Consider the following 27,235-nt stretch of genomic DNA (forward strand, 5'->3'; position numbering starts at 1 on the left):
TCCCTGGGATTTTAGGGGTGACGAGACAGCAGGGTACATTTGGGGTTGACTGCTTTTTTGGCTTTGTTTTTAATTAATGGTTGTCTAGTCTGCCCTGGGGTTCTTCCCATGGTTCAGCTACTTCATTACTTGAGCAAAATGTATTTAAAATGTATTTTGGTACTGAGATCAGCTTTACAAAAGGAGACTTCCTCTTCTCAACACGGTAATTTAATGATGAAGACTTCATTTCCTTACAAATAACTTGGTGATGGGTATTGCCCTTTGAACGGTCAGCAATGAATGGAAACCTGAGAAAACCTCTATTCTACCCGAGAGGGCTTCTGTGGGTCATCCCAGGACTGCGATGATGCCACCTGGGGCAGAATAAACCCTCCATACTGCTGCTGCCCCGGCTTCCACCTTTCCTCTGTCCTGTGGCCTTTGCGTGCACTCTTTCTCTTTCTCTTTTGACATTCTTATTCTGATCTGCTCTTGTCCTCTCCTTTCCTTCCTGTTCTCCATGTGCCTTCCTTTGGAGCCAAGGGCAGCCCTTCTGCCCTCCTGGCAGGGGTGTGCATGCGGGGCCTGGGCTGGCCCCTCTCCCTCCCTCCCCCACTGTGCCTGTGTATAGGGAAGGCTCACCTGGAAGCTGGCCTGGGTTTGAAGAGGGGGTCAGACGAAAAGGAAGGGAAGGGGAGGCCGGAGAGGCCCTGCCTTTCCCTGCCATTCTGGCCCCTGGAGGCCTCAAAGAGCCCAGGAAATCATTGCCAGAGGACTAAGAAAGGTTGGCTCATAAGCACAGTGTTATTACAGAAAGTACCAAGAAAAAGGAGCAGAATCGAATGGCTTCCACTCACACCCCATACCATCTTTAGCAAGTTTCTTCCCGCCTCAGAGTTGCAGTTCCCTGCTCTGTTGAGATTTAATGTAGCTCCTATGAAATTGGGACAAGAAACTGCACCATGCCAATGTATAGCATTGTCGTCATCCTTGCCTTCATCGACCACGAATGGGCACCACTTACTAATGATGGCCGCCCTGATTTCCCTCCTTTCCTGGAGATCCTCCAGTTTAAAGGTCTTAGGTGTCAGCAGTTACACACTCAATGGCCAGTCCCTTCCTCTTCCAGCCACTGGGTTTGTTGGAAAAGATACCCAGCATCTCCAGGACTCAATTATAATAATACAGTGAAATTAAGGGGCTCTAAGAAGAGACTCCTTTTTGCTTGTCACAGTCATATAATTAAAATTCCTATAAGTGGATTTACTGACCATCAAACTTGCTACTTTCCTTCATTAAGTTGTTAAAAGTATCTTCATGCTGTAACCGAATTTTCCTTCTCTCAGTAGCCAGATTATGTTCCACATGATCTTGTTCAGTTAAAAGTGTGACCGGTTTTAAATGAATCTGGAGAAAGAAAAACATTTATCTTGCATTGCCTTGTTAAATTATAAAGGCACAACATGAATTTTGCAAAAACAAATGATATGCTACATGGTTTTCTAACTCAAGTAAATAGACCATTTATGAGTGTTTTCACTAAACAGGCTATGACTAATTGTTTTTCATAAAATGTTTTTTAAACAAAAAAAATCAACACAGGCTTAATTATTTCTTCATACAATATGTACTTTAAAATTTTGTCCCTGTTTTAAAAAATTTTCAACAGAACTACAAAATAAGAAGTTCTTCAAATTGATAAATGAAGAGAGGGACTTTTACTCCACCAAATTCTTATCAAGAAATGATTTCTGTCTTTTGCAAATTAAGATATCAAAGGGAGGGAATAAAGCTGTTGTAGAGAAAGCTATCTTGGACCAAGAGATATTCCCAATTTGGAAATTCCATCACATGGTGAAAACACCATCTAATAAGCAAACTGAAAGAATCAGTATGTGAGACAAAAGCTTTCACCAACCTCCAGAAACCTGAAAGTATGATGCAACAGAACCAGGAGCTCAAGTTCCTATGTAAATGCCTGTCTGCTGACCCCGCGTAGGTAAGGAAGGGCCACACTGAAGCTGGACTAGGGTATGTCCATGCTTATTTCCAGGACACCTAAAGTCTGCTACTGACCCTCAGCCAAGATAAGGATGAAATAAGCTAAAGATTTATAACATGCTGGCTAAAGTCCAAACCCCCACCCCTCCAGATGACCTTGGCTAATTTGTTTAGTAATGTGCAGATTGATGGCTTGTACTGGTCTAACTCTTCATGTAGTTCTCATTTTGGTTGTGTGACCAGCAGGGTATAAAAGACCGCTTGGTAAACTTGTGCCTTGGTTCTCTTGGAACCCAGATACCTTGCATATATCTTGGTTATGTTGTTATATATCTTGCATACATCTTGATTACATTCTTATTCTGTGGACAAAGTCCATCTCATGCGACTGAAAAGAACCCTGAGGGCTAGCTACTCCTGGAAGCCCGGAGCCTCTCTGATGCTGGCCTGGGCTTGCTTTCTCCCACGGTACCATCTGCTTTAGCTTTAGTAAAACCTTGCATGACCCTATGGAGTCTTGTGAGGTCTTTCAATGATCTGGTCTGTGCAATTATTGAACTAAGTCTAGTTAATCATTGCCAATTTTATCCTGGAATAAACTCACTTTGGAAAGAGATCCAGGTAGTCCTGTTGGTTTAAACCAAACGATTGATTTTTTCATGGTTCTCTTCACGATGTGCTACTGAACAAGAATCTTACCAGCTGGAAAATAAGTTAGTCTGGGAAAGGTGCTTCACAATTAAGTTTATCGGAATCAACCAATTATGGTAGCACCATATGGTATCTGACTTCCCACTTTCAGAAACCAGTTCTTCAGTCCCAGCAGAGACTGGACTGAAGTGTGATACTATATTCTTACCCCACACATCCCTGAAGTCAGAGTGAGAAGTCTGAGGCTATGGGGCAAAAACAATGGCCCTCCATGTGAAGGAATGGGATGGCGAGGTGTACACCTTTCTGTCACTCTCTCTCAGATATGGGAACTCTGCACTCACCCCCCTATTCCCAAGAGTCTGGAGATCTGGGAAGATTCTAGGAAAAGCAGAATGATTGGCAAGACCTATTTTAATGTCTAAGGTTTTACTGAACGTGGGATCCCTGGGATGCTTTGTCAAAGTACAGATTCCAAGTTCCAACACCAGTGGTTCTAATTTAGTAGTTCCGAGATATGGCCCCAAAAGCTGCATTTTTTAAAATAATATAATTAGCTGACATGGGCTTCAGTTTGGAAACAACACCCATGGGCAATATGAATTTGCTTTGCAGGCATTGCTGAGCCCAGAGCGGGAGAAGTGCCCCAGGGTACAAAACTCTGCAGAGACACCTGTACCCTGGTGCCATGCCATGGAGGGCTAACTCAGTCCCAGCCCATCTCTGTGCCTCCTGGCCCAGGTGAGGAGTAGCTAGCATGTGTGGCTCTGCTGCCACTCTGTCAGGTAGAGTGGGAACATTGCTTTGTCCGCCTCTAAAGTTGGAGACAGTCTGAAGAACACTTTTGCAGAGAGACGAGTGCTCCTTGTTGCTTCAAAGTGGATCTAGGGGAAGCCACTGTGCCCAGTTTTGGAGTGATCTTTGGAGTGAAAAGTTCAAATTCTAAATTGAATTATTACATTTTAAAAATGTTTAGATGAAATGAGGACCCTCCCCCAGACACTCTGACACTGAAAAAAAAAAATGCCAAGAAAGCCAAGAGACGAGGGGATCTGGCCCCCAGCCAGGCAAGCCAGCTGGGCGGGCAGTGGCATCCAATGCTTCGAAGGGTGTTTTCACCCCGGATGCCCTGAAGCTTATTTTTAAACTTCAGTAACTCAGCAGCTTTGATATTTTTCCTTTAGGTATAAAAAATGATTGGCCCATACCATGCAACTGCTTGCTAAATTGCTCTTGCTTTTTGAAGAAGATTTTATTTTGACTCAATTTTGAGTTATATAATCACAAAAGAAAAGAACCAAACCAGTAAGCAATATTTTTGAGAAACTGATATGACCTTAAGATCATTTAAAACATAATGTTTTGTTTTTTTAATCTTTCACAAACTGGCTACATCTGCTTTGCTCTAAGGTACTTTTTTCTAAGGTACTTAATCCTCTGATGTTATCATAGAATGATAACTTTTACAATAAATATTGGTGAAAAACAGGGAAAGCATAGCTCATGGTAAGAAGAAATGTTCTTTTTTCCATAATAATTCTAGTGCAATGGTTAATGTGTCCATGAATTACATGCTAGATACCTCTTCACACAGAAAATTTACCTTTTCTTTTCCAACTGGTTTGGCTACAAATGTAGAGAAAGCCACGCTAACAAGCTTCTCAATGCCAGTGAACACGTCCTGTACCGTGACCTTGATGCTGATCTAAAATGAAAAGAAAAATAAATCAATAAACATTCAGCCATTGAAATAACAGTTTAGACTGCAGGATTCAAAATTCAGTTATAGGTACATCACCATTATTTCCTTTTGTTTTTTAAATGAAACCAATATTTTTATTTATTTTTAGGCAATATTACTCTTTCAATGATGTTCTATAAAACTGGACAAATAACTTTTCTCTGATTATAGAAAATATATATTAACCATGTAAAATTTATGGAATCTATCAAGAGTCAATTTTATCAGTAATTTCATCACCCAGAGATAATAATTATTAAACTTTAGGTAGATTTCTTCCTGCTTTATATACATACATATATACATGAAATGTGTATACATATGTATGCATATGTAAAATTATCATACTGTATTTATAGTTTTATATTCTAAATTTAAAAAATTTGGCATTATGTGATAAGCAGTTTCTAATTCCATTATTAGTAAATATATTTTTGAAGCAAGATATTAATGACTGCCTTATAGCCTATCAGAGAGATGTACCATCACGTTTTTTAGCCTTTAGTCTCTGAGTTTTATAACCAAAGTAACATGGACAGAATTGAATTGTGTATTTGCAGTTTTGTTTCTGTGATTAAGTTTTAAGGACCAGTAAGAAAGTAGCAGAGACACTTTATGGTGATATTATGAGTTAGATTTCCCCCTGTGTGAAATGCGCTGAAGCTGGTCCTCCGGACTGCACTTTGCAGAAGTGTTGGTAAACTCAGGAACTTGTCTTTAGATTTTGGCTAATAAACACTTTCCCACATATCTCAGATAAGTAATACTATTTTATTTCTTTTAATTTTAATTTTTTAAGAGACAGAGTCTTGCTCTATTGGCCAGACTGGAGTGCAGTGGTGGGATCATAGCTCACTGCAGCCTCAAACTCCTGGGCTCAAGGGATTCTCCTGCTGCAGCCTCCTGGGTAGCTGGGACTACAGGTGCATGCCTCTATGCCTGGATAATTGGTTTTATTTTTTGTAGAGTTGGGGGTCTCACTATGCTGCCCAGGTTATCTTGAATTCCTAGCCTCAAGCAATTCTCCTGCCTTGGCCTCCCAAAGCGCTGGAATTACAGGTGTGAGCCACTGAGCCTGGCCAGAATACTATTTTCTTAAGATAATGGGCAACCTCAGGCATCTTAGTTCATCAACAACAACGAATATCTATTTCCATATCTTCACTGTGTACATGATGTACAAAAATAATCAATAATCCATGATTCATTTTGTCACTTAACTCACACATTCAAATTAGTATTTTTATGATAAACCCTGAATTAACTAGATCGTGATTAACCAAATTTAAGCCATCTGTTCCCAACCTCCAACAACACTCAACTCCACACAGCTTTCTACTTTTAGAGATATAGGTATTAATAAATGAAAAATAAAATAAAATATTTAATAGTAAAAACAAAGCAAAAATTGTGGTGTGTTAAAACTAATTCTGAACACTATCTTCTACTGGAACAGTTAACTTACTTATGTTTGATGACAAAATGTCTCAAAAACATATGCTGGGGCAATTTTGTTGTGCCATGAGTGAGTAGGTAAGATTGGAATTACATCCCAGGACAACAACTAGAAAACTAGACAAAGTATAGGAAGCATCTGTTTTCACACATAGGAAAACAGGTGATCACAGGACTGTGATCCCTAAGGAAAGGAAAACAAATGACAGGAGCACTGTATTTCCCAGGTTCTCAGGCTGAAGATAATTCCCAGACTGTGGTCAGGGAGGAGAAACCTAATTTTGCTGAATTGAGGAGCCAGAAACCAGGGAGATCAAGGCAGCTAAAATTTCTGGGGCAGAATGCTAGAGAAGGAGCTACAAAAAGGAAAATTTCCAGAAATGTGCATATGAGTCTTTGGTTGATACCAATCTGAGCATGCATAGGGTAAACCCTCACAAGGCCAGACAAGAACAGCTTCTGAGGAACAAACAATTACTGGGGGGCTGTAACATGGACAATTCCAAGAGCTCTCACAGCTGGGGATCTTTTGAGTTCTCTCCAGCCAGAGTTCTATAAATATACAACACTTTCATAGAGACCACAGAAGACCCTAAATTAGAAGAGGGGCTAAATTAGCCCTAGAATAGATTATTCTAGATCTTCCATAGAAGAGCTCAAAAAGCCTGCCAAGAAAATTCTGACACTCTTTTTAAAGAAGTACAACAAAAGCCAGCACTAAAGAATGTAAAATTTGCAATGTTCAGCATCCAATAAAAAATTATTAAACACAAGAAAATTATTAGGTGCAAAGTAACATAAATAGAATATCAAATGACAGAAATAATGGAATTAACAAAAAGAATATTAAAATGGCAATCAAATATTTGCACCATGAGCTGAGGGATGTAGGGCATGAGTCAGCAAACATTTTCTTAAAGGGCAAAGTTAGATAGTGAATGTTTAAAGCTTTATAACTGTAAGGCCTCTGTTACAACTACTTAACTCTGTCAATGTATTGTGGTAGCAGCATAGACAAAACACAAATGAATGGACTTGGCTATGTTCCAATAAAACTTTATTTATAAAAACAGGTAGCTTGTCCACAGGCCATAGTTTGCTGACTCCTAATACAGAGAAAAATATGAACATAATGAGGAAAGAAATGGAAAATACAAATACTCAAAGGGGACTTTCTGAGATGAAAAATATAATATCTGAAATAAAAAAACATACCAGACAAGATTAAGATAAGATTAGATACCATAGGGAAAAAAATAAGTGAAGTTGAAGACAACAAAAGACGCTATACAAAATGCAGCATGGGGAGAAAAGAAGACTGAAGAAAACCAACAATAGAGTATCAGCGATCTGTGGAACACTAACAAGCAGTCTAAAATTCTAAAATTAGGCCAGGTGTGGTGGCTCATGCCTGTAATTCTAGCACTCTGGGAGGCTGAGGCAGGAGGATTGCTTGAGGTCAGGAGTTTGAGACCAGCCTGAACAAGAGTGAGACCCCATCGCTACAAAAAATAGAAAAAATTAGCTGGGCATGGTCACATACACCTCTAGTTCCAGCTACTTGGGAGGCTAAGGAAGGAGTATCACCTAAGCCCAGGAGTTTGAGGTTGCTGTGAGCTACAGTGATGCCACTGCACTCTATCTAGGGCAATAAAGTGAGACTCTGTCTTAAAAAAAAAAAGAAAGAAAGAAAGAAAAGAAAAGAAAAAAAAAAAGAAATGCAAAAGAATAGAGCTCAGGGGATTAAAAAAAAAGTTTGAAGACATAATAGCTGAAAAAATTCCAAATTTGTTAGAAACTATAAATCCACAGATCTAGTAGCTCAAAAAAACCCAAGCAGAATAAATGTAAAAAAAAAAAAAATCACAAGACACATCAAAATCTACTTGCTGAAAACCAGTGAGAAAAACTATTGAAAACAGACAAAAAAAGAGAAAACATACCACGTACGAGCAAAGGTAAGAGTAACAGCAGACTTCTCAGAGAATTATGCATGCCTAAAGATAACGGAGAGAGCTCTTTAAAAGGCTGCCAGGAGGGAATAACACTGTCAAGCTAGAATTCTATACCTAGTGAAAATGAATACCTTTCAAACAAGGAGGTGAAGCAAAGGTATTTTAGTACAAACAAAAGCTGAAAAAAGAAATATTAAAGGAATATCTTCAGACAGAATGAAATTGATATCAGGGGAAAATCTCGAGATACACAAAGGAATAAAGAACATCAGAAATAGGAAATATGTGGGTATATAGAAAATATATATTTTTACATTTTAAGTCTCTTTAAAAGATGAATGACTCTAAAAATAATAACAATGTATTGTGGGGTTTTGAACACAGGTGGAGGTAAAAGGTATGATAATAATAGCACAAAGGCTAGAACATGGGAAGGGAAATATGTACACTATTATAAGATTATTACACTATATTTAAAGGGATATAATATTATTTGAAGGTAGATTCAGATAAGTTAAGCACGCATATTGTAAACCCCAGAACAAGCACTAAAAAAAAAAAACAAAGATGTATGGTTAAAACACCAATAGTGGAGATAAGATGGATTACTAAAAATCCACTCTAAAAAATTCAGGAAAAGATGGGGCAAAAGGAGCAAAGAGCAGATGAAACAATTAGAAAGCAAATAGCCAGATGATAAGTTAAACTCTACTATATAGATAATTATGTCAAATGTAAATAGTTCAAATACTCCAATTAAAAGACAGAGATTGTTAGACTAGATAAAAAGCAACATTCAAATATATGTTATCTATAAGAAATCCACTTAAGTAAACAAATAACGAGAGGTTAAAAGAAAAAGAATTTAAAAAATTATGTACACACTAATCAAAAGCAAGCTGGTGTGGCTAAATTAATATCAGACAAAGTGGATTTCAAAACAAAAACCAGAGACAAAAAGATAAATTTCATAATGATAAAAGGGTCAAGACATCAAGAAAACTTAACAATTCCAGATGTGCTTGTATTTAATAACACAGCTTAAAAATACATGAAGCAAACACTGACAGAACCGAAAGGAAATGTACACAAGTCCACAATTGTAATTGTACACCTCATCATACCTTCCAGTGACTGATGGCCCCCAAAATCAGTAGAATATAGTGTACCTGGTGAGGCTTAATGGAGGAATCAGAGAATTCCTGGAGGTGGAGTTGACCCAAAGCAGGGTTCCTGCCTGCTTTGGGTTCAGGGTGAAGTGAGTCATTTATTTCTGCTCAGCAAATTAGCAGAGGGCTGGCAGGAAACTGAACTGAATGGGATGATCCTAAAGGATGTATATCCAGTGTGAGGAAGCAAAAATAAAAATGTCTAGTTGGCACCTCGATTGAGGAAAAAAACCAAGAAATTTCTAGCATGTGGGAGAAAATAAGACAAAACCTAGGGGCTTCCCCGTCATGAATCACAGAGGAAGAGGGAGACCAAAATGGCGCCCAGTGGATGGGGCCTGGGGAGCCAGTTGAGACCAGGGTTTACCTTCCTCAGGACCAAGAATCTGTGCTTTCAAACTCACTGGGTTTGTTTGTTTGTTTGTTTGTTTTTTCTTTTCTCTGAGCGTTTAGTCAAACTTCCTTTAGAAAATCTAGCCTTTCTCAGGGAATAGGAGGAAATGGTTAAAAGCAAAGGGACTTTTATCTATGTTAGAATGGTCTGTGAAGGAGGGAGGGTTCCTGTCAGGAGACAGGCCGAGCTGCCGTGTGGCAAAGCTCAAGAGCCCACAGCTGAGAAAACCAGGCCCAGGAGCGCCCTTCACCCACACAGCTTGTCCGTTGCATAAGCGTTTCCTGCCTGTGTTCTGCAAGCATTGTGTATTCTGTTTATTGAAATACTGGTAGGACGTGACGACGTCAGGGTAAAGCCATCACCGCAGGCGTGGTTATTGCCAAAACAGCTCTACTACAGGTTGAACTGTGTCTCCTCCATACAGATGTCAAAGTCCTCACCCCAGTACCTCAGAATGTGAACCCATCTGGAAACAGGGTCACTGCAGATGTAACTAGTTAAGATGAGGCCCTACTGCGCTAGGGTGGGCCCTTGGCCAAATCGACTGACATCCTTATAAAAAGGGAAGCCGAACACACACACACACACACACACACACACACACACACACACGCACACACACACACACACGGAGAATACACGTGGAGATGAAGGCAGAGATCGGGTGCTGCCGCAGAAGCCAAGAACACTGAAGATTACAGAAAAGCACCCGAAGCTAGGAGGAGGCACGAGCAGATTCCCCCTCACAGCCCTCACTAGAGACCAGCCCTGACGACGTCTTGATGCAGCACTTCTAGCCCCAGAACTGTGAGACAATACGGTTCTGTTTCAGCCACCCAGGCTGTGGTACTTTGCGGCAGCCCCAGAAAACTAATCCAAGTTCCTCAGTGTCTTCTGTGCCCACAGATCAAAGGGACTGCTACTGACCACCCTAGAAGTTGCCATTTGAGATCGCGCAACTCCTTTCCTGCTAGTTTAACCTGGGTGGAGACTTCAAAAGCCCCTGAGAATGTTGCCTTCGCAAGGGTAAAGGAAAGAAAAACAAGTGAATGCAGAAGAAAAATCACCTAAACTTACTATCTTACTAAAGTCCAGTTACTCTGCCTTTCAAAAACTGGTTAATCATGGGGCTAGTTTCCACCGGGGGTGAGGAGAGGAAGAACAGTAGAGTTAGAATAATAGTAGAGTCAGAATAATTAAGAAATAAAGTCTGCATCTTGCAAAGAACCAAGAGAGTGCTCTTCTCCCTTGTATGTTGACTTTCTGTGCATCCTTCTACGTAAAAATAGTGCTTTGTATCACATTGAATTTTAGTAGCAGGGTTGACTAGGGAATGCTGGCTCCTTATTATTTACCATGAGTCTGACTACAGATTGAAGGGCCTTTTGAAATTCAGAATCTCATTAATTCCAAATATCATTCTAGACCTCCTCTGCCCTCTGTATACAATGAGAAAATGAGCACCAATGGGCAGAAGTAAGGAAAGGGTGCTTCTTACCTCCATGCTTGTGCTGAATGCTCTAGTGATTTTTGCTTTGATGGTTATAACTTGTCCAACTCTGGTTAAAAAAAAACAACAACAAAACTCAGTAATCCTAGCACATTCCATTTCAGACTTAAAGATTTACTTAAATGTATGTGCCATAAAGCAGTTCCCTCTTATCATACTGATAATGTTCATGCAAGAAAACTCGGGTTAATGATAACAGGAAAAGTGCTTAAAAACAAATGCTGATCATTGTAAACCACACTTGTGATGCCAGCTGACTACCTCTATTCAAACAGAAAAGGGTTTTTGCAAAGATAGTGTGCAATGTGACTCCAAATCTGCAACAGACATTTTGAGTATATAGCAGCTGTTTTCCCCTAGGGAAGTTAAGACAAATACACCAGCAAATCTATGCAATGGATACTTATTTTTAAATGTTAGCTTACAAATAAATGGATAAACAAATAAGCAAGCGAACAAATTGATCAGCTTCACTAGTTTTACATGGACCCTGCCCACTGTTACTGGAATTTTGATCATGTAACCCAAAGTTGTCCTAAAACTTTTGTGTTTGGGCCCTTCAGTCACCTCTGATCCCTTCACCTTAGCAGAAAGTTAATCTATCCAATATAACTCCCCTCAATTTTTCTCCGTTACCTCCGTTAACTTCAAAGTTGAACTACATTCTCACCGTTCTCCTCACTCCTGTTTCAGGGGAAGATAGATCTCTTCAACACCTGACCTCTTTCTTTACCTGTGCTCTTAGTCCCACCCTCCTGTTGCCCTTTCCTCCTCTCCCATTGGCTGTGCTTGGTCACCTCTGTCCCCTGCCGTACTTTCCTTCTCTGCCCCTTCCCTATGAGTCTATGAAAATGCTCAAGGCTTTTTCTCTCTAAAAGTCTTTCTCTCAAACCTATCCCATCTCAAGCCTTTTTTCTCTTCTACATATTCAAACTTCCTAAAAGAATCATTTACTTTTCTAACTCACACATTTAAGAAGTGTCCCCTGGGTTATGACTAGTCGCAGCACTAAGCTAAGGTCTACAGATAACAGTGATGAACAAGACCAGGTTGCTGACTTCAAGAAGACCAGTCTTTATTTGGCATACAAGGATGTAAATGATCAAGTCCAAAAGATTACAAAAGAATTATTGATGATTCATTAACAAAAAAAATCCTCGTCATTAATTAAATGAAGAACTGTATCTGTGTGGTCATACTGATAACAGTGACTACTCTTTAGTGAAAGCTGTGTATAAATCAGCACTATGCTAAATGCTTCTATCATAAGCTAACAACATGTCATTTGTTGAGCAATAATCCTGTGAGGAAGGCATTATCATTCCCATCAGGAAATGGGCTTAGAAGGTGATATAGCCAGCAACTGGCAGGGCCAGAGTTCAAACCCTGGTCTTATCTGGCTCCAAAAGCCTTGACAAAATCACCCTACTCAGGCTCCTAGTAAAGAATAGCAATTAATACTATTTTAATCACAGTCGAGAGGCTTGTCCAGATATATTAAAGACAGTCTACTAGATGAATCAGTTGGGTTTACGGAGAAGAATAGCCACATCTGGTTAATGGCTTTGTGTAAATATTGTTACTGTATACATCTGTCATAATTTGTAGCATTTCAGGCAGAAAAACTGGAAGTAAGGAAGGAGTTTAATATATACATACATACATATATTTATTTAAGCAATTAATTCCTGTATTAGAAATCTGAACAAATTTATATTTCTTGCACAGTTTCATTAATCCTTAGTCTAATTTTACTGGTTTAAAAACTGGTAAAACCCACATAACAACCCCTTTGGAGAGGAATTTGGCAATGTCTAATAAAATGACTTATGCATTTACCCTTTGACTCAGCAAGTCTACTTCTAGGAACCTATCCCAAAAATATACTGGCAAAAATATGAACATACATCTACAAAAGTCTCCATATTAAATATTATTTGTAATAGCACAAGACTGGAAACAATCTAAATGTTCATATCAACAAAGAACCTATTGAATAAACTTGGGCATCTACACAATGGAGTACCATGTAGCTATTAAAAGGAATGGTGAATATCTATTTACCATCATGCACAACTTAATGACAGGTATATGTTCTGAGAAATGCTTCATTAGGTGATTTCATTGTTGTGCATTGTTGTTAAGTACATTATAGAGTGTACTTAATACAAACCTAGATGATATAGCCTACTACATGCCTAGGCTATATAGTATAGCCTATTGCTAGGCTACAAACCTGTACAGCATGTTACTGTACTGTACAGTGCTGAATTGTAACACAATGGTGAGTATTTGTGCATCTAAACATATCTAAACATAGAAAAGGTACAGTAAAAGTTTGGTATTATAATCTTATGGGACCACCATCATTGACCAAAATGTTGTTAAGCAGTGCATAATTGTGCATTTGTAGGGAGTGAGTTTCTAGATGTAATATTAAATATACACAGTGTGTTGTTTTTAAAAGGATGTGACTATATATAAGTATTTCTTTCATTTAAAAAATCAGAGGATAAGCCAGAAAATAAATAAAATGGTTACTTGTAGAGAGAGGGAGAGGCCTGGATAGAAGCTAGATAGGAGACAATTTTTCCAGACTCAGATATGTCTGTTTTACAGATTTGACTCTGCAACCTACAAATATTTTAAATTATGAAACAAAATTAAATTAAAAATGAATCCCTATAAAATAAAAAAAGCAAATTAAACAAATGTACTTAACTACATGTAGAGGTGGTAACTTAACCACATGGAGGAGGATTATTTCAAGTGACTTCAAAATACAGTGGGTTGACCATACGTGATGAGATATAGTTCAAGAAAGAAATTGCAAAGAAATTCTCAAACTACTTTCTATAATTATGTTAGTTATAATATTGGTATGGTTATTCTGAAACTAATAATATATACATTTATGTATATACATATTAATTTAAATCAAATAAGTTCATGTCTTTAAGTATCAAAATATTCAGCATAAAATTAAAAACCAAAGAGATATAAACATAAAAGCAAAGAAATTAAGTAAAACTATATAATCTTAAATTATTATAGTTTATTAGTATAAACTCTTTAAAAATACATAATTCCTAATTCCATCCACTGAAAAGGCCTAGAAATAATAAACATACCAACATCAATGAGCCCCTTTCCTGCCCAGATTGTGATCTCTATTTATCATTTCTACTGGAAGGAATAAGGACTCCTTGAAGAAATAATGGATTCTAAGTTTGGGTGAGGAAATGTAAAAGATGAAGCTAAAACAACTTATGCCAGAAAGCAAAAGAGTATTAAAGATAGTGGATTTAGAGCTTATGTCCAAAGGACTTGGGAATCAAAATGAAGAGACTTCACTGCTTAAAGATGGGGCAGTTTGAACACCTGTAAGAATAATAATATCAGTGAACTGAAATACATCAAGTATATTAAAATCTCTGGTTTCATAATGATAGTAAATAAAGGGAAAGAATTATTCCTGTCTCTCCTGGACAAACTTTACCTCAGGGTAACAAAATAATTAATGAGAACTTCTCTTTACAGACATTTTTCAGAAAATAAATGAAGAAGAAATGATAGCATTAACATATTACCACTTTACCAACATCTAATGACATAATAGTCCTAGGCTATGATTATTAGATATTATGTGCTCTTGATATGAGATATTTTTACCAAAATATTGAAAGTTCATCAAACCAATTTTTAGATATAACTATTGGATTACAAAAAGTACAAAGGACAGGAGAACATGTTAAGCAGGGATACAATAAGCAAATACAAAATGTAGTAAATTCTGTAAGACAAATGACTAGGTTTCTTTAAAAAATAAACTTCAAGATAAAAGAAGGAAGGGGAAATTACATATTAAAAGACACTTAAGAGACATATCAACTATATTAGATCCCAATTTAATAAACACCTGAAGACTTTCCAGTGGGACAAGATGTGGGGGTGGAAGACAGTGATATTGATGATCCTAACCCTGTGTAGGTTTAGACTAAAGTATGTGTTTGTGTCCTAGTTTTTAACAAAAAAGTTTAAAAAGTAAAAAACTAAAAATAAAAATTTTTAATATAGAAAAATGATTATAGGATAAGGTGAGAATATAAAGAAAAAATATTTTTGTACAGTTATACAATGTGTGTTTTAGGCTAAGTGTTATAAAAGAATCAAAAAGTTTAGAAAAATGAAAAATTTTGCGAAGTAAAAAAGTTATGGTAAGCTAAGATTAATTTATTATTGAAGAAAGAAAAATATATTTTTAATAAATTTAGTGTAGCTTAGGTGTACAATGTTATAAAGTCTACAGTAGTGTGCAGTAATGTCCTAGGCCTTCACACTCACTCACCACTCACTCACTGACTCACCCAGAGCAACTTCCAGTCCTACAAGCTCCGTTTATGGTGAGTGCCCTATACAGGTGTACCATTTTTTATCTTTTATACCATATTTTTACTGTACCTTTTCTATATTTGGATATGTTTAGATACCTAAATACTTATCATTGTATTACAGTTGCCCGCGGTATTCAGTATAGTCACATGCTGCACAGGTTTGCAGCCTGGCAGCCATAGGCTATGCCGTATAGCCTAGATATGTAGGAGGCTGTGCCATGTGGGTTTGCGTGAGCACACTCTGTGATGTTCACACAATGATGAACTCACCTAATGAAGCATTTCTCAGAATGTATCCCTGTCGTTAAGCAATGCAACTGTATATACAGAAATATTTACAGATGATGCCTGGGATTTTCTTCAAAATAATCTAAGTATGCTGGGGGAGTATAGAGAGGTATTGAAAAAGCAAGAATGTCTTTGGGTTGATTATTGTTGTAGCTAGGTGATAGGTCCTTGGGATACACTGTATAATTCTCTCCACTTTTCTGTATGTTTGAAATGTTCGTATTAATATATCTTGAATATATCTTATTTTCTACAATAAGAGATGATAAAGTACATAAATGCTCCCACACATAATATGTGTTTCATAATTTACTCTTTCTACTCAGATGAATTAGTGTTTACCCAACAACCTAATGATGAAATTCACCATCACAGAGATACTTATTATCATTAATTATTCTTCTAGTAGAGGAAGGAGACATTGAGAATTAGTTTATAGAAGGCCTGCTACGCCTTATACCACAATGCATCTAACACTGAGAGATATTTCTATGCAAAATTGAGAGCACAAAAATTTACACTTACAGTGTTTACTAAAAGTAGGCCTTATGATTTTTTAACTTATTTATAGTGGATCAAATGTCATTTATTTTATTAACAAACTGGATCACTGACTCCAAAAGAATAAGCTCAGATGCCACAAATACATATCGCAAATGAGCCAAGAAAGCCAGGAGAAGGGAGCGATGGTGCAATCGCTTACCTAGCTGTCTCCTCAAACTGGATGTCATCCACAGAGGCCGTAACACAGGAGACTCCAGCATGTTTTTCAGCTTCAAAAAATAAGTGAAAATATGCTGTGTTAGTAGTTATGCTTGAATATGTCAGGATTAGGGGAAAGGAGTACAATGTAAGTGGATTTATTTCAGTACCTCATGCTTTCATTCATGACAGCACTCCTGCGCCCACTCTTTTTGGAGCATCTGCCGGGATAAGAGTTTCTTTGCCCTGTAAGTTATGTTTCTACTGCATGGTAATGGTGCTCTCTCCTAAATTTTAACTTACACAGTCTTTTGAAATTCAGTACCAATACCCAGCACATATAACTATTTAAATACCAATTTTAGTAAGTTGGTGCTGACTTTAGATAGCTTTTCAGGTACTACCCTTCTTTTTTTTTTTTTTTTTTTTTTTGAGACAGTGTCTTGTGTTGCCTAGGGTAGAGTGCCATGGCATCATCATAGCTCACAGCAACCTCAAACTCCTGGGCTCAAGCAATCCTCCTGCCTCAGCCTCCCAGGTAACTGGGACTATGGGCAGGCACCACCACACGTGGCTGATTTTTCTATTTTTTGAAGAGATGTGGTCTCCCTCTTGCTGTCTCAAACTCCTGGCCTCAAGCGATCCTCCCACCTTCCCCTCCCAATGTGCTAGGATTACAGGTGTAAGCCACCATGCCTGGCCCTTCTTTTGTTTCAAAAATGAAGCACCACAGCTGTATCCACTTTCTCACTTAACCAGTGGCAGAATATGTTAATATTTAAATCGTTTAAGTACTGTAAGCACTGAGAATTGTGGCAAACTCTGAGATTATATTCCAAATCAAAGAGGATCTTCTCTTGGCATCGGGGAAAGAGAGACAGGCACATAGGAGGCATTTAGTCAATATTTATTGTTTATTATTACCAAATTGACACCAAATTCACTATGGATCAATTACGCTGGAGGAGAAGAATATTGAGAAGGTTGGAGAGAGATTAGGAAGGACCTTGGTTATTTCCATGTTCTATGTCTGCACTTAATTTGTCTGGAATTCTTTTTTGATTGTTGGTTTTGCCTTATATAAAAATATCAGAATTTACATTGGTTTTAAGAACTTCTAACTCCATTTTTATTTTGGACACTTCACTCCTGGTGCCACATTATGAAGAAGAAAGAGACAGTGAATTATGCTGAATTTGTATTCCTTGTCTATAGTGGATTATTATAACTGCAATAAATATTAATTGATAGTCTGTCCCAGGTCAGGAGAGGTGAGAAAATACTCCAGAGGGCAAGAAATTATACACGTTCTTCCCTCTGATCTAATTCTGCAGAAAATTGGACATTCTAATTCTACTAGCTGGAAGTGAATGTTCTTCCAAATATGCTCATAACATGAACTGAGTTACCAGACCACTAACCAGAACTCTGTGCATGAGTGATGCAGGGGGAAGGATGGGCTTTCCAGCTCTAAAGTTCACTGAAAGGGAAAGCACTTAGAAGCATCAGGCTCTAGAAATGTTCAGGGTGGGCTCAATTTAATGCAGTGTACCAAACATCTGTTATGCTCTTGCTGACTTCCAGACACTGAATGGAATCAGTCCCATCTTTTAAGCAATCTACACAACGGCAGTTAAAGATCCAGCCATAGTCAGAGCCCTTTTAGCACTTAAGTTTTCCAGAGAACTACTGAAATCTTGCAAATATATGGTGTAAAACTTTGCTTAGTAAACATTCCTAATAAACGTTCCTAATAAACACTAATTCCAGTTACTCAACATGACAGAATGGGATACTGAGGTCATTAAAATGTTCTTATTGATAAAGCTTTTTTATGTACACCAATATGAGTTATCAATTTTGAATGACTTAAATGATAACTAAAATGCAGTAATCAATAAAAGATTAAATTTGTATTACATATTTCAGCTATCTACTATGTGTATCATACTAGACAGCATGAAGGATCAAGAAGAAAAAAATCATAATAACAGTTACATTTATTAAGCATTTATTATTGACCAGGCACTGAGCTAAGAATTTATACATGTCAATTACATGAGGTTGGTACTATTATTAGTCCCATTTTATAAATGAGAAAATTGTTCCAAATAGTGGTTTTGATTACAGAAGCAATAGGGACTTTCAGGAAAGAGTACAGAAGACCAACCAGGGAACTCTGCCAGAGAAGGAATTGGCTGAATATGGGTTTCAGGGGCTCAATAGACATGGTTTACACTATAGATTTCAATCGTCATCAAACTACATAAAATAAAATAAAATAAAAATATGGAGGAACTAACATAGTATCCACAGCTTTTACTTGTATTATGACATTTTTTCGCAAGTCTGTCAGATGATAAGAACTCAACAGGCCCAGTTTGTTCCGGTTCTTTATTGTGATTGTCCTTTATATGGTATGTCAATAAAAGTAGAAAACACTAAAGCTATTTCTGGTTTTCTGGGGGAACTCAGAGAAGCTGAAAAAGGGTAGTAGGCTAGCTAAGTGATTATAACCAGGAATGAAATGATGACGGATAAAAAAAATAGTGTTAACCTCCATTCATTCATTCTTCCAATGAATACTGACAGAGCACCTGTGCTATGCCAGCCTCTCTGTTAGGTGCTGGAAATAGAAAACAGCCATGATCCCCATTCTCATGAAGTCTAGTGGAGGAGCCAGAGGTTAATTAAATGGATGCAAAATGAGTTAAATGCTCTGAAGAAAACACAGATTTTATGAGAGTCAGTAATGAGAAACCAGACCTAGGTAGGATATCTTAGAGGGGATGCTTCAGGTAAGATCTAAAAGATGAGCAGGAATACATAGACAGGGGAGGGGAAGAGAGGGAGCATGCTGTACAGAGGGAACAGTGACTACAAAAATCCTGATGAAGGCCTCTGTGGCTAAAATGCAGAGAGCAAGAGGGAGCATGGGGGCAAGATGAGGCTGGAGGGAAGGCTGAGGACAGGCTGTGCACAGGGCTTTGAAGGTCTTGGTTGAAAGTTTTTGTAATTATTATTATTAAAGATATTGCTCCACTGTCTTCTGATCTTCACCGTTTCTGATGAGGTCATTGGTAATTCTGATCATTGTTCTCCTATAGTATATAGTGTTTTTCTCTGGCTGCTTTCAAGATTTTCTCTTCATCATGGTTTGACTATGATGTGCCTAGGTATATTCTTTGGATTAATCTTTTTTGGCATTTTATGATCTTCTTGGGTCTGTTATTGCATGTCTTTCACCATATTTGGGAAAATTTCAGCCATTATTTCTTCAAATATTGGTTTTTGCCTCATACTTTGTCTCTCCTTTGGGATTCTAGGTACATGTATATAAAATCTGTCTTGTTTTATTTTTTTCACAAATCTCTGATATTTTATTTTTAAAATTCATTTTTTTTCTCTTCTCAATATTGGATAATTTCTGCTGATCTGTTTTTGCATTTGATAGCTCTCTTCTCAACTATCTCCATTCTGCTGTTAAGCCTATAAGGTGAATTTTTTATTTCAGATACTGTATTTTTCAGTTCTGGAATTTCCATTTGTTTTTTTTTTTTTTTTTTGTAGTTTCTATTTCTCTGCTAAAATTTACTACCTTTTCATTTCTATTATCATATTTTTCATTACATCCTTGAGCATAGTTATAATAGCTGCTTTAAAATCCTTGAAGCTGAATTTCAGCATCAGGATCATCTAGGGATTATCCTCCATTGATTATTTTTTCTCTTAAGAATGCTCCCGTTTCTTTGTATGTCAAGTAATTTGGAATTGTATCTTAGCCACTATGAGTGATCCATTGTAGAAACCTTGTTCCTCTGAAAAGTATTGGTTTTTTTGTTTGTTTGTTTGTTTTTGTATTTATTTTTTAAGCAGGCTGTTAACTTGACTAAATGCAAACTATAAAACTGTGTCTCCCTAGAGGTGGGCTCAGCTCTTTTCAGTTCTTTTGGCCTTAGCTAGGAGGTTTAGAGTCTGTCCTATGTGTGTACATGACTCAACGTTTGCCAGAGGTCTGGGCAAAGATTATAGATAGATTTTAGGGCTCTGCCTCTCTGGCTCTTTCCTTTCTGAAATTTTCCTGTTCACATTACAGTAGCTGTGTTTTCCCCCTAAACCCTGTCCTTTGGCTTTTCAGACCAGCAAGCCTGTGGGTTTTCCGTCACAAATATAGCTGGGAGCAGACTGGACTTTTCTTTCAGGCTTAAGTTGTTTAAGGAAAAAAAAAAAAGTAGAAGTCAGCCAGTACCATTCTATTCTTTCAAGGATTTATTCCAAGTGTTCTAAGCCTACTTTTGTTCACTTTTCAGTTTCTTTAAGTTGTTTTTTAAAATTTTTTGTACAGAGTTTATAGTTGTTATCTGTGGAAGATTTTTTTCTAATAGGAGATACCTGAATGTGCAAAAATGAGCCTTTATAGCCCTTGATAAAGAAGACAATGGGAGAAAATGAACAAAACATGTGACATGATCAGATTAGCACCTTGAAAAAGTACTTTAGATGCAGTGTGGAGAGAGGCCCAGAATAAATGGAGAAGACCAGTTTGGAAACCACTGCTGAAGTCCACATGAAAGATGATGGCAGTTTGGAGGTATAGATGGTGGCATTGGAGGCATAGCAAAGTGGTTGAACTTGAGATATTCCTTTAGGAGATAACCTTAATAGGATGTGGGCATGGATTGAGCATGTGGAGGGGGAAGCAAGGTAGAGAGAGGTGTCGGAATGACTCCTAGACTTTTTGGTTTGTATAACTGGATGAGGCAGGTGCCACTCCTGAGAGAGTAAACTCTTGAAAAGATTCACAAAGAAAATGGAGAGGAAAATGTTCAATGGAGGTGTTTCAAAATAAGAAATGGATGTGTGGAGTAGAGAATGACTCACATGGCTTCAAGCCTTTAGGCTTAAGAGACTGGAAAAACAATGGGGCCACTGACAGAAATGAGGTTAAAAGCCAAAATGATCAGAGAATATTTAATCTTTATTTAAATATTGAGAAGACATTTTGGAATCTAGCAGTGCCTAAGGGCCATAGCAATGCCTTTGGGCCATGACTGGGGTCATTATTTATCATAGCAATGTGGCTATGCAGAAGTGCTGGTCTACAAAAACTCTGATTGAGAAATGCCAGAAAAACCAGTTTTGTGATACTCCACAGATTCAGTTACACCTTGGCTAAATAATGTCCCTTGCTGATGTGGTGGCTCTTCTCACCATTGGGTGTTTAACACAGGCATTATCTATGTTTCCCAAACCAACTTTACCATAAAGATTTCTTTAATATTAGTAATATTAATATTGCTAATTAGTTATTATATTACTAATGGTAATATAACTGAGGTACAGAGTAATTGATTGTCAGTTGGATCTCTCTGTGGTCTACCTGAGTTTCCAAAGATGTCAAACCATAGAAATTTTTATGACAACTGCAGGAGGGCAACTGTTTCTCCATCACAGATCAGAGGCACTCAGCAAGGTAACTTTAAAAATCACTCGAATAGTCTCATAATGCATTCAGTTGCCTTGGAAATAGGCATCATTATTATTAGCAACATCAATGGTTTCTATTTTCTACATGTGTATTAATTGTGTATTAATTTTATATTCATGTTTCCATTATTATGTTATTATAACCAATGTCAAATCCTGCTAAAAAACTCAGACAGAAACTAAATAGATCTATCAACAGAAAACAAATAAATGGATTGGCTTCAAATATATAACTGAATAATAATTACTATAATTATAACATTGCAGGTGGTTAAGACACAGGGGATTAGAAACTCTATTAACACTCGTTGAGAAGAGCAGGCTTCCATAATAATCTAAGGCTAAGCTTTAGATTTGCCATCTGTAAAACAAGGGTCCTGGGATACATGATCTTTAAAGCCACTTCCAGATCTAATATTTTATCATAATGTATTTTACTTTCAAATGTACACTTGCCAAGTTGATGAAGTGTCTTATGCAAAGTCTGGCTTCCTTTGGGAAATGAGATTCCAAATTCTGGACCCATCCATCCGTACCCACCCACCTATTCATATAATCAAGAGATTTTTATTCAGTATTTACTAGGCTCTGGAAAACTAGCTTTAGCTTACATACTAATTGGCCAAGGCAGAAAATAAAGAAGTGAACAGATTAACATACAAAATACTAAATAATTACAGATTGTGCTAAGTGGTATGAAGGACGTTGGAAAGAACATTGCAAGAAAAATGGTGAAAGTGTGCAGATGTAAACAGGTGGTCAGGAAAGACTTCTCTGAGGAAATGGCATTTAAGCTGAGATGTCATGCATGCCGAGGGCCTAGGAAAGAGTATAAAAGCAAAAAGAGGAGCAGGTGCAAGGGTCCTGAGCAGAGGAGAACTGGGCATGTTCTGGGACATATGAGAAGTCTGGTACTGCCGGGGCATATGAACCAGGAAGGGAGTGGGACCAAACACAGTGCAGGGGAGACTGGAACCATGTCTGTGGCTTGGTACATTGTACAATGTTGCCTGAGCAGCATGATGTTATACTTTTTGGTAATGTTAATGTCCTCTGGTAGGGCATCCTACGGCTTACCAGGTAACTGCCACTCACTGATGTCCTAAGCTGGGCTTGGACTCATCTCACATTTTATGGTTACTTGGCTAGCCCCTTAGAGAATATGAGTTTCCAACTCTAAGTAGCATCTATAAGGAATGGTAAAGGGTTTGGATTTTATTTAAAGTATGATGGGAAACCACTTACCGGTTCTAAGCTGGGGAGTGGTGTGATGTAATTTATGTATTTAAAGTTCACTGTGACCTCTGTACAAAGAACAGATCCCCAGGAGGCAGGATAGAGAAAGGAAAGCCAAAACCAGTTTTGCAGAAGTGAGGGATGGTGGGTTTGCTGCTACCAGAGGTTGTATTTATCACTGATCTGAAGATGGGATAAGTAGGCAAGGGGCCTAGGGGACCTACTTCTCAAAAATACGGCCCTGCCTAGCCTTTCAGTTAGAAAATCATTTACATCCTAACCTGCTGTTTTCAAAAGCAGAGTCTCCATCCCTAGATAAAAGTCCAAGTCAGGTTCTCAGTGGTGTGGGAGAGATCCTGAGGTGAAAACTATTTTCACATTAATGCTAAGATGTTGCCTTTGTCTGCTTGGGCTGCCATAATGAAATACCATAAACTGGTGGCTTAAGCAACAGAAATGTATTTTTTACAGTTCTAGAGGCTGGGAAGTCCAAGACCAAAGTGCCTGTCAATTTAGGTTGTAGGGAGGGCTCTCTTACTGACTGCAGATGGCTGCCTTCGTGCTGTGGCCTCATGTGGCAGAGAGATCAAGCTGTCTGGTGTCTCTTCTTATAGGGACACTAATCCTGTGGGGACTCCACTGGGGACTCCACCCTCATGACTTCATTTAACCTGAATTACTTCCTTACTCCAAATTCAGCCACACTGGGGGTTAGAGCTTCAACATATGAATTGCAGGAGGGCACAATTCAGTCCATAGCAAGTGTTTTGTTTTGTTTTGTTTTGTTTTTACCATTTTTCCTCTTCATTTGCTTTCTCTCAAGAACACAGGGGAGCCTTCCAGAGACTACATAAGGGCGTGGTAACAACAAATTGGGTGCAGAAGCAGATACCAGAAGTGACCAACCTTCTACTAAACCAGACATTAAGGAGGTTGGCAAACATGTAAACTATTACCACTCCTCTAAGTACGCTTTTGTTATTGTTGAAAATGCAGTTATTTTTAATAAAAATATTAAAAATTTTAACTTTTCGAATATGGTAAATATGCATATAAATAACCTACATAAACAAAAGCTCTCTGGGGTCCTAGCTAATTTAATGTGATGAAGGGGACCTAAGACCAAAACATTTAAGAACCATCGGTTTGGGTCACTCCCAGGGTCAGGCGAGCTATCTCCGTCATCACTGTCCCTGGCCGCACGGGGACACAACTCTCTGTGAACACCCTGCTCACCTTCCCTCTCCCTCCTGCACCGATCCGGCTCCCGCGTCTCCACGCCCCGGCCCAGCCCCGAGCCCCCTCTCAGACACCTCTGCGCCCGCCCCGCGCCCCCCGGCCCGGGCCGCCCCGCCGCCTACCCGCCAGGCAGGCGGTGATGTCGATCCACTGGAGCAGCTGCCCGGCGCTCAGCTCGCCGCGGGCGTTGGCGTGCGCCGGCTGCACCGCCTGGCTCATCTGCGCCGCGCCGGGGGCCCGCCGCTCCATGGCCGGGCGACGGTGCGAAGAAGCCCCGGGCCCGCGGCGCCCGGGCCCGCCCGACCCCCCCACCCGGCCCGCCCGCTCCAAAGGTCGCCGCTGCCACCTGCCCGGGCCGCGAACCCCTGTCCCCCTGGGCGGCGGCAGGCGCTTTGAGAGGTCGGAGCTAAGTGCCCGCAGGGGCGCCCCGGGACCGTCCCGGGGAGGGTGGACAGCCGGGAAGAGCCCGGGTCTCTCACCGGTAAAGAGGGGTCACAGCACTTCTCTCTGAGGACCCTGGCGACAATTGAGATGTAGGGACCCGGCTAAGGGGACACAGGTGTTTGCTAAGTGCCTAAGTACACTTCCCATCCCTCTGAAGAACTCAGGCGAGGGAACTGGTAAGAGATTAAATGCTTTCCAGAGAATGTAAAGCGTTAGCTTTAGGAACTGATTTTGGAGTATTTGACTTTTGCTTTGTTTGTTTGCTTCCTGGCTGTTGACTCAAGCCCTAGATCAAAATCCACCTTCTGATTCATAGGACGTTATAGTGGGGCCAAAGATCATTTTGTTAGGATCTGCCAAATAAACCAAAAACAGATGAAGAAGAAGAAAAGGCTGATGCGTGTAAATGCATCAGAGCCGCCCAATAAGAGAAGGTAACGTTTTTATTTTTATCTAGCAAATTTAAGATTGGAAACTGTCACCTTGTTACTAACAGAAATCTCAAGAAAATCTCTTCTTTATGGGAAACAAAAACTAGAACATTAAATGAGAGTTTTTGCACCCAGCCTTTAGCTTATAAACGCTGTTGTTAAACTTTCTAGAGCTGCAGTCAGTGACTTTATAACGCAGTCCTCATTAGGGAAATAGTGACACCAGAAACCGTCCAGCACAATAGATTCCCAGACGTGCCACCGTTAGGGCAGCCTGCACCAGGGAGCACATTTATGGATGGAGAACTGGAAGCCTGGGGAAGTGACTCAGCATGTCCAGCATGCAGCTGAGGTGATAGGAGCAGCTAAGGGACCAGGACCACCCGGCTGGAATCCAGGGCTCCCGACTGCCCAGAATAGCTTACCAAGAAACCTGAGTCTAACAAATTGGTGGTGCCTTTGCATCCTTATACCTCTGGCCTGCCAAGCCCCAGCAAGGAGATATCAGAATGGAGAGTCTGGTAATTTCGCTTCTCTTTTAAATATTTTTTATGAAAAAGGAGAAATAAGGAAACATTGACTTGATATCTTTCAGGAGCACCTGTAGATAGCCCCTCTGTGGATAGGGCCATCTATAAATAAGAATTGGATGCAGTTAAGCAAGCATGAAGTTTGACTTTTATAAAATGCATAAAAATAACTTTTTAAAACAAACAAACCAACAAACAAACTAAAACTTGCATATCCAAGATGGTCCCCTTGTAAAACTATAAACTTGTTTCAATGATAATGTTATTACTCACATCACTTTGGCACTTTTGTATGCCTAAACAGTTCTTAAGCCCTTCTTTTTAATACCTTCTGTACTGACAAGTCATCATAGTATAGAAATTGATAGATGAGATTTTTGGCAAATATTCACTCCATCTACTGCTAACTCTGTGGGAAGCATTTATTGACCTTGGACTTGGCCATGTGACTTGCTTTGGAATGGAATGTAGAGAGGTAGCAGTGTATCAGTTCCAAGTCTCACCCTTAGAGGCAACATGTGCTTCTGTTCTCAGGAACATCTGACCTCTGCCATGAGAAGACTATGCACCCGAGTAGCTGCCTATCAGCTTCTGGGTACCCGAATTCACATGTTGCAGAGGTTTCTCGGCCAACATGCAGACTCATGGCGTGAAGCAGAACACCCAACAGACATGAAGATTCTTGAATGAGATGTAACTGCTTATTTTTGCATACCACTGCATGTTTTGGGGGATTGTTCATTATGCAGCAATAACTGACAATTACATGAATAGATTTTATTTATTAATATTTTAGGAAGTTTATTAAATTATCATAAATAAAATGTGCATTTAGACTGGGTTGTATTATTTTGGGTAAAAAGTGGTGACTCAATAATAATACTGAATTATGTCTATGCTTGTATATTTGATTTCTTTTTAACTTTAGAAATTTCAAAAATGTTTGAGCATAGGTGTAAGAGGGTAGCTTTCCAAAATGGTTATCTGTAAGGGGGACACATGTGTTTGTATATATATATATCTTGAGACAGTTGCTCAAAAAACAGACACAGTATACACTGTTGTTTTCTTATCTTTATTATCTCCTGCTTAGATGTCTTTTGACTATGGTTTCACATCTTTTGTTAGTTTCACATTGATTTTCATTTTAATAGCCTCTGCCTGAAACTACTATTCTTCTGTTTTTCTGAATGATTATCTTTCTCCCCTTCACAATGAAAATGTCATCTGCATGTGTGAACATTTGCTATCTCCATTTCTCTCTGGTGTCAAGGATTTTTGCTATTATGTTTGATTTTTGCCTCTATTTTTCATTTGTATTTAGAGACATCTTTTGAAGATGAGCAGCATGTGGAGTCAGCCTGATTTTAAAAGGTCCTGCACCAGAGCGGGAAAGCTGATCGAGAAGAGTGTGGAAATCTCCATAATCACTACAACAATGAGAAAATATTTAGACTGTTAGAGTGGGAAGGGAAACCGGGCAGACTAACCCCCTTATTCTGGAGATGAGGAAATGAAGTGTTCGCCCTGCCTCACATTGCAAGGTTGGACTTTGTGAAAACTGAGAACAAGGAGCATGGGATATGAGACGGGAGAGAGAGAACGTGGTTCCCAGACCAGACGCAT

The 27,235-nt window shown here is 38.8% G+C and overlaps 1 protein-coding gene across 1 annotated transcript in view; it reads right to left on the reverse strand.

Annotated features, from left to right (window-relative positions):
• Nucleotides 1–24,474, reverse strand: part of ACOT12 (acyl-CoA thioesterase 12) — a 46,038-nt gene extending 21,564 nt beyond the window's left edge. The window contains exons 1-5 of the mRNA XM_045565792.1: nucleotides 24,327–24,474; nucleotides 16,244–16,313; nucleotides 10,847–10,907; nucleotides 4,238–4,339; nucleotides 1,254–1,389 (exon numbers count right to left, since the gene is read on the reverse strand). Coding sequence (XP_045421748.1) covers nucleotides 1,254–1,389; nucleotides 4,238–4,339; nucleotides 10,847–10,907; nucleotides 16,244–16,313; nucleotides 24,327–24,453 — 496 coding nt within the window. The 5' untranslated portion in view covers nucleotides 24,454–24,474. The remainder of the gene's footprint in view (nucleotides 1–1,253; nucleotides 1,390–4,237; nucleotides 4,340–10,846; nucleotides 10,908–16,243; nucleotides 16,314–24,326) is intronic.
• Nucleotides 24,475–27,235: the final 2,761 nt, after the last annotated feature.

Source organism: Lemur catta, chromosome 12 (assembly GCF_020740605.2).
Source record: "Lemur catta isolate mLemCat1 chromosome 12, mLemCat1.pri, whole genome shotgun sequence".
Lineage (NCBI taxonomy): Eukaryota > Metazoa > Chordata > Mammalia > Primates > Lemuridae > Lemur > Lemur catta.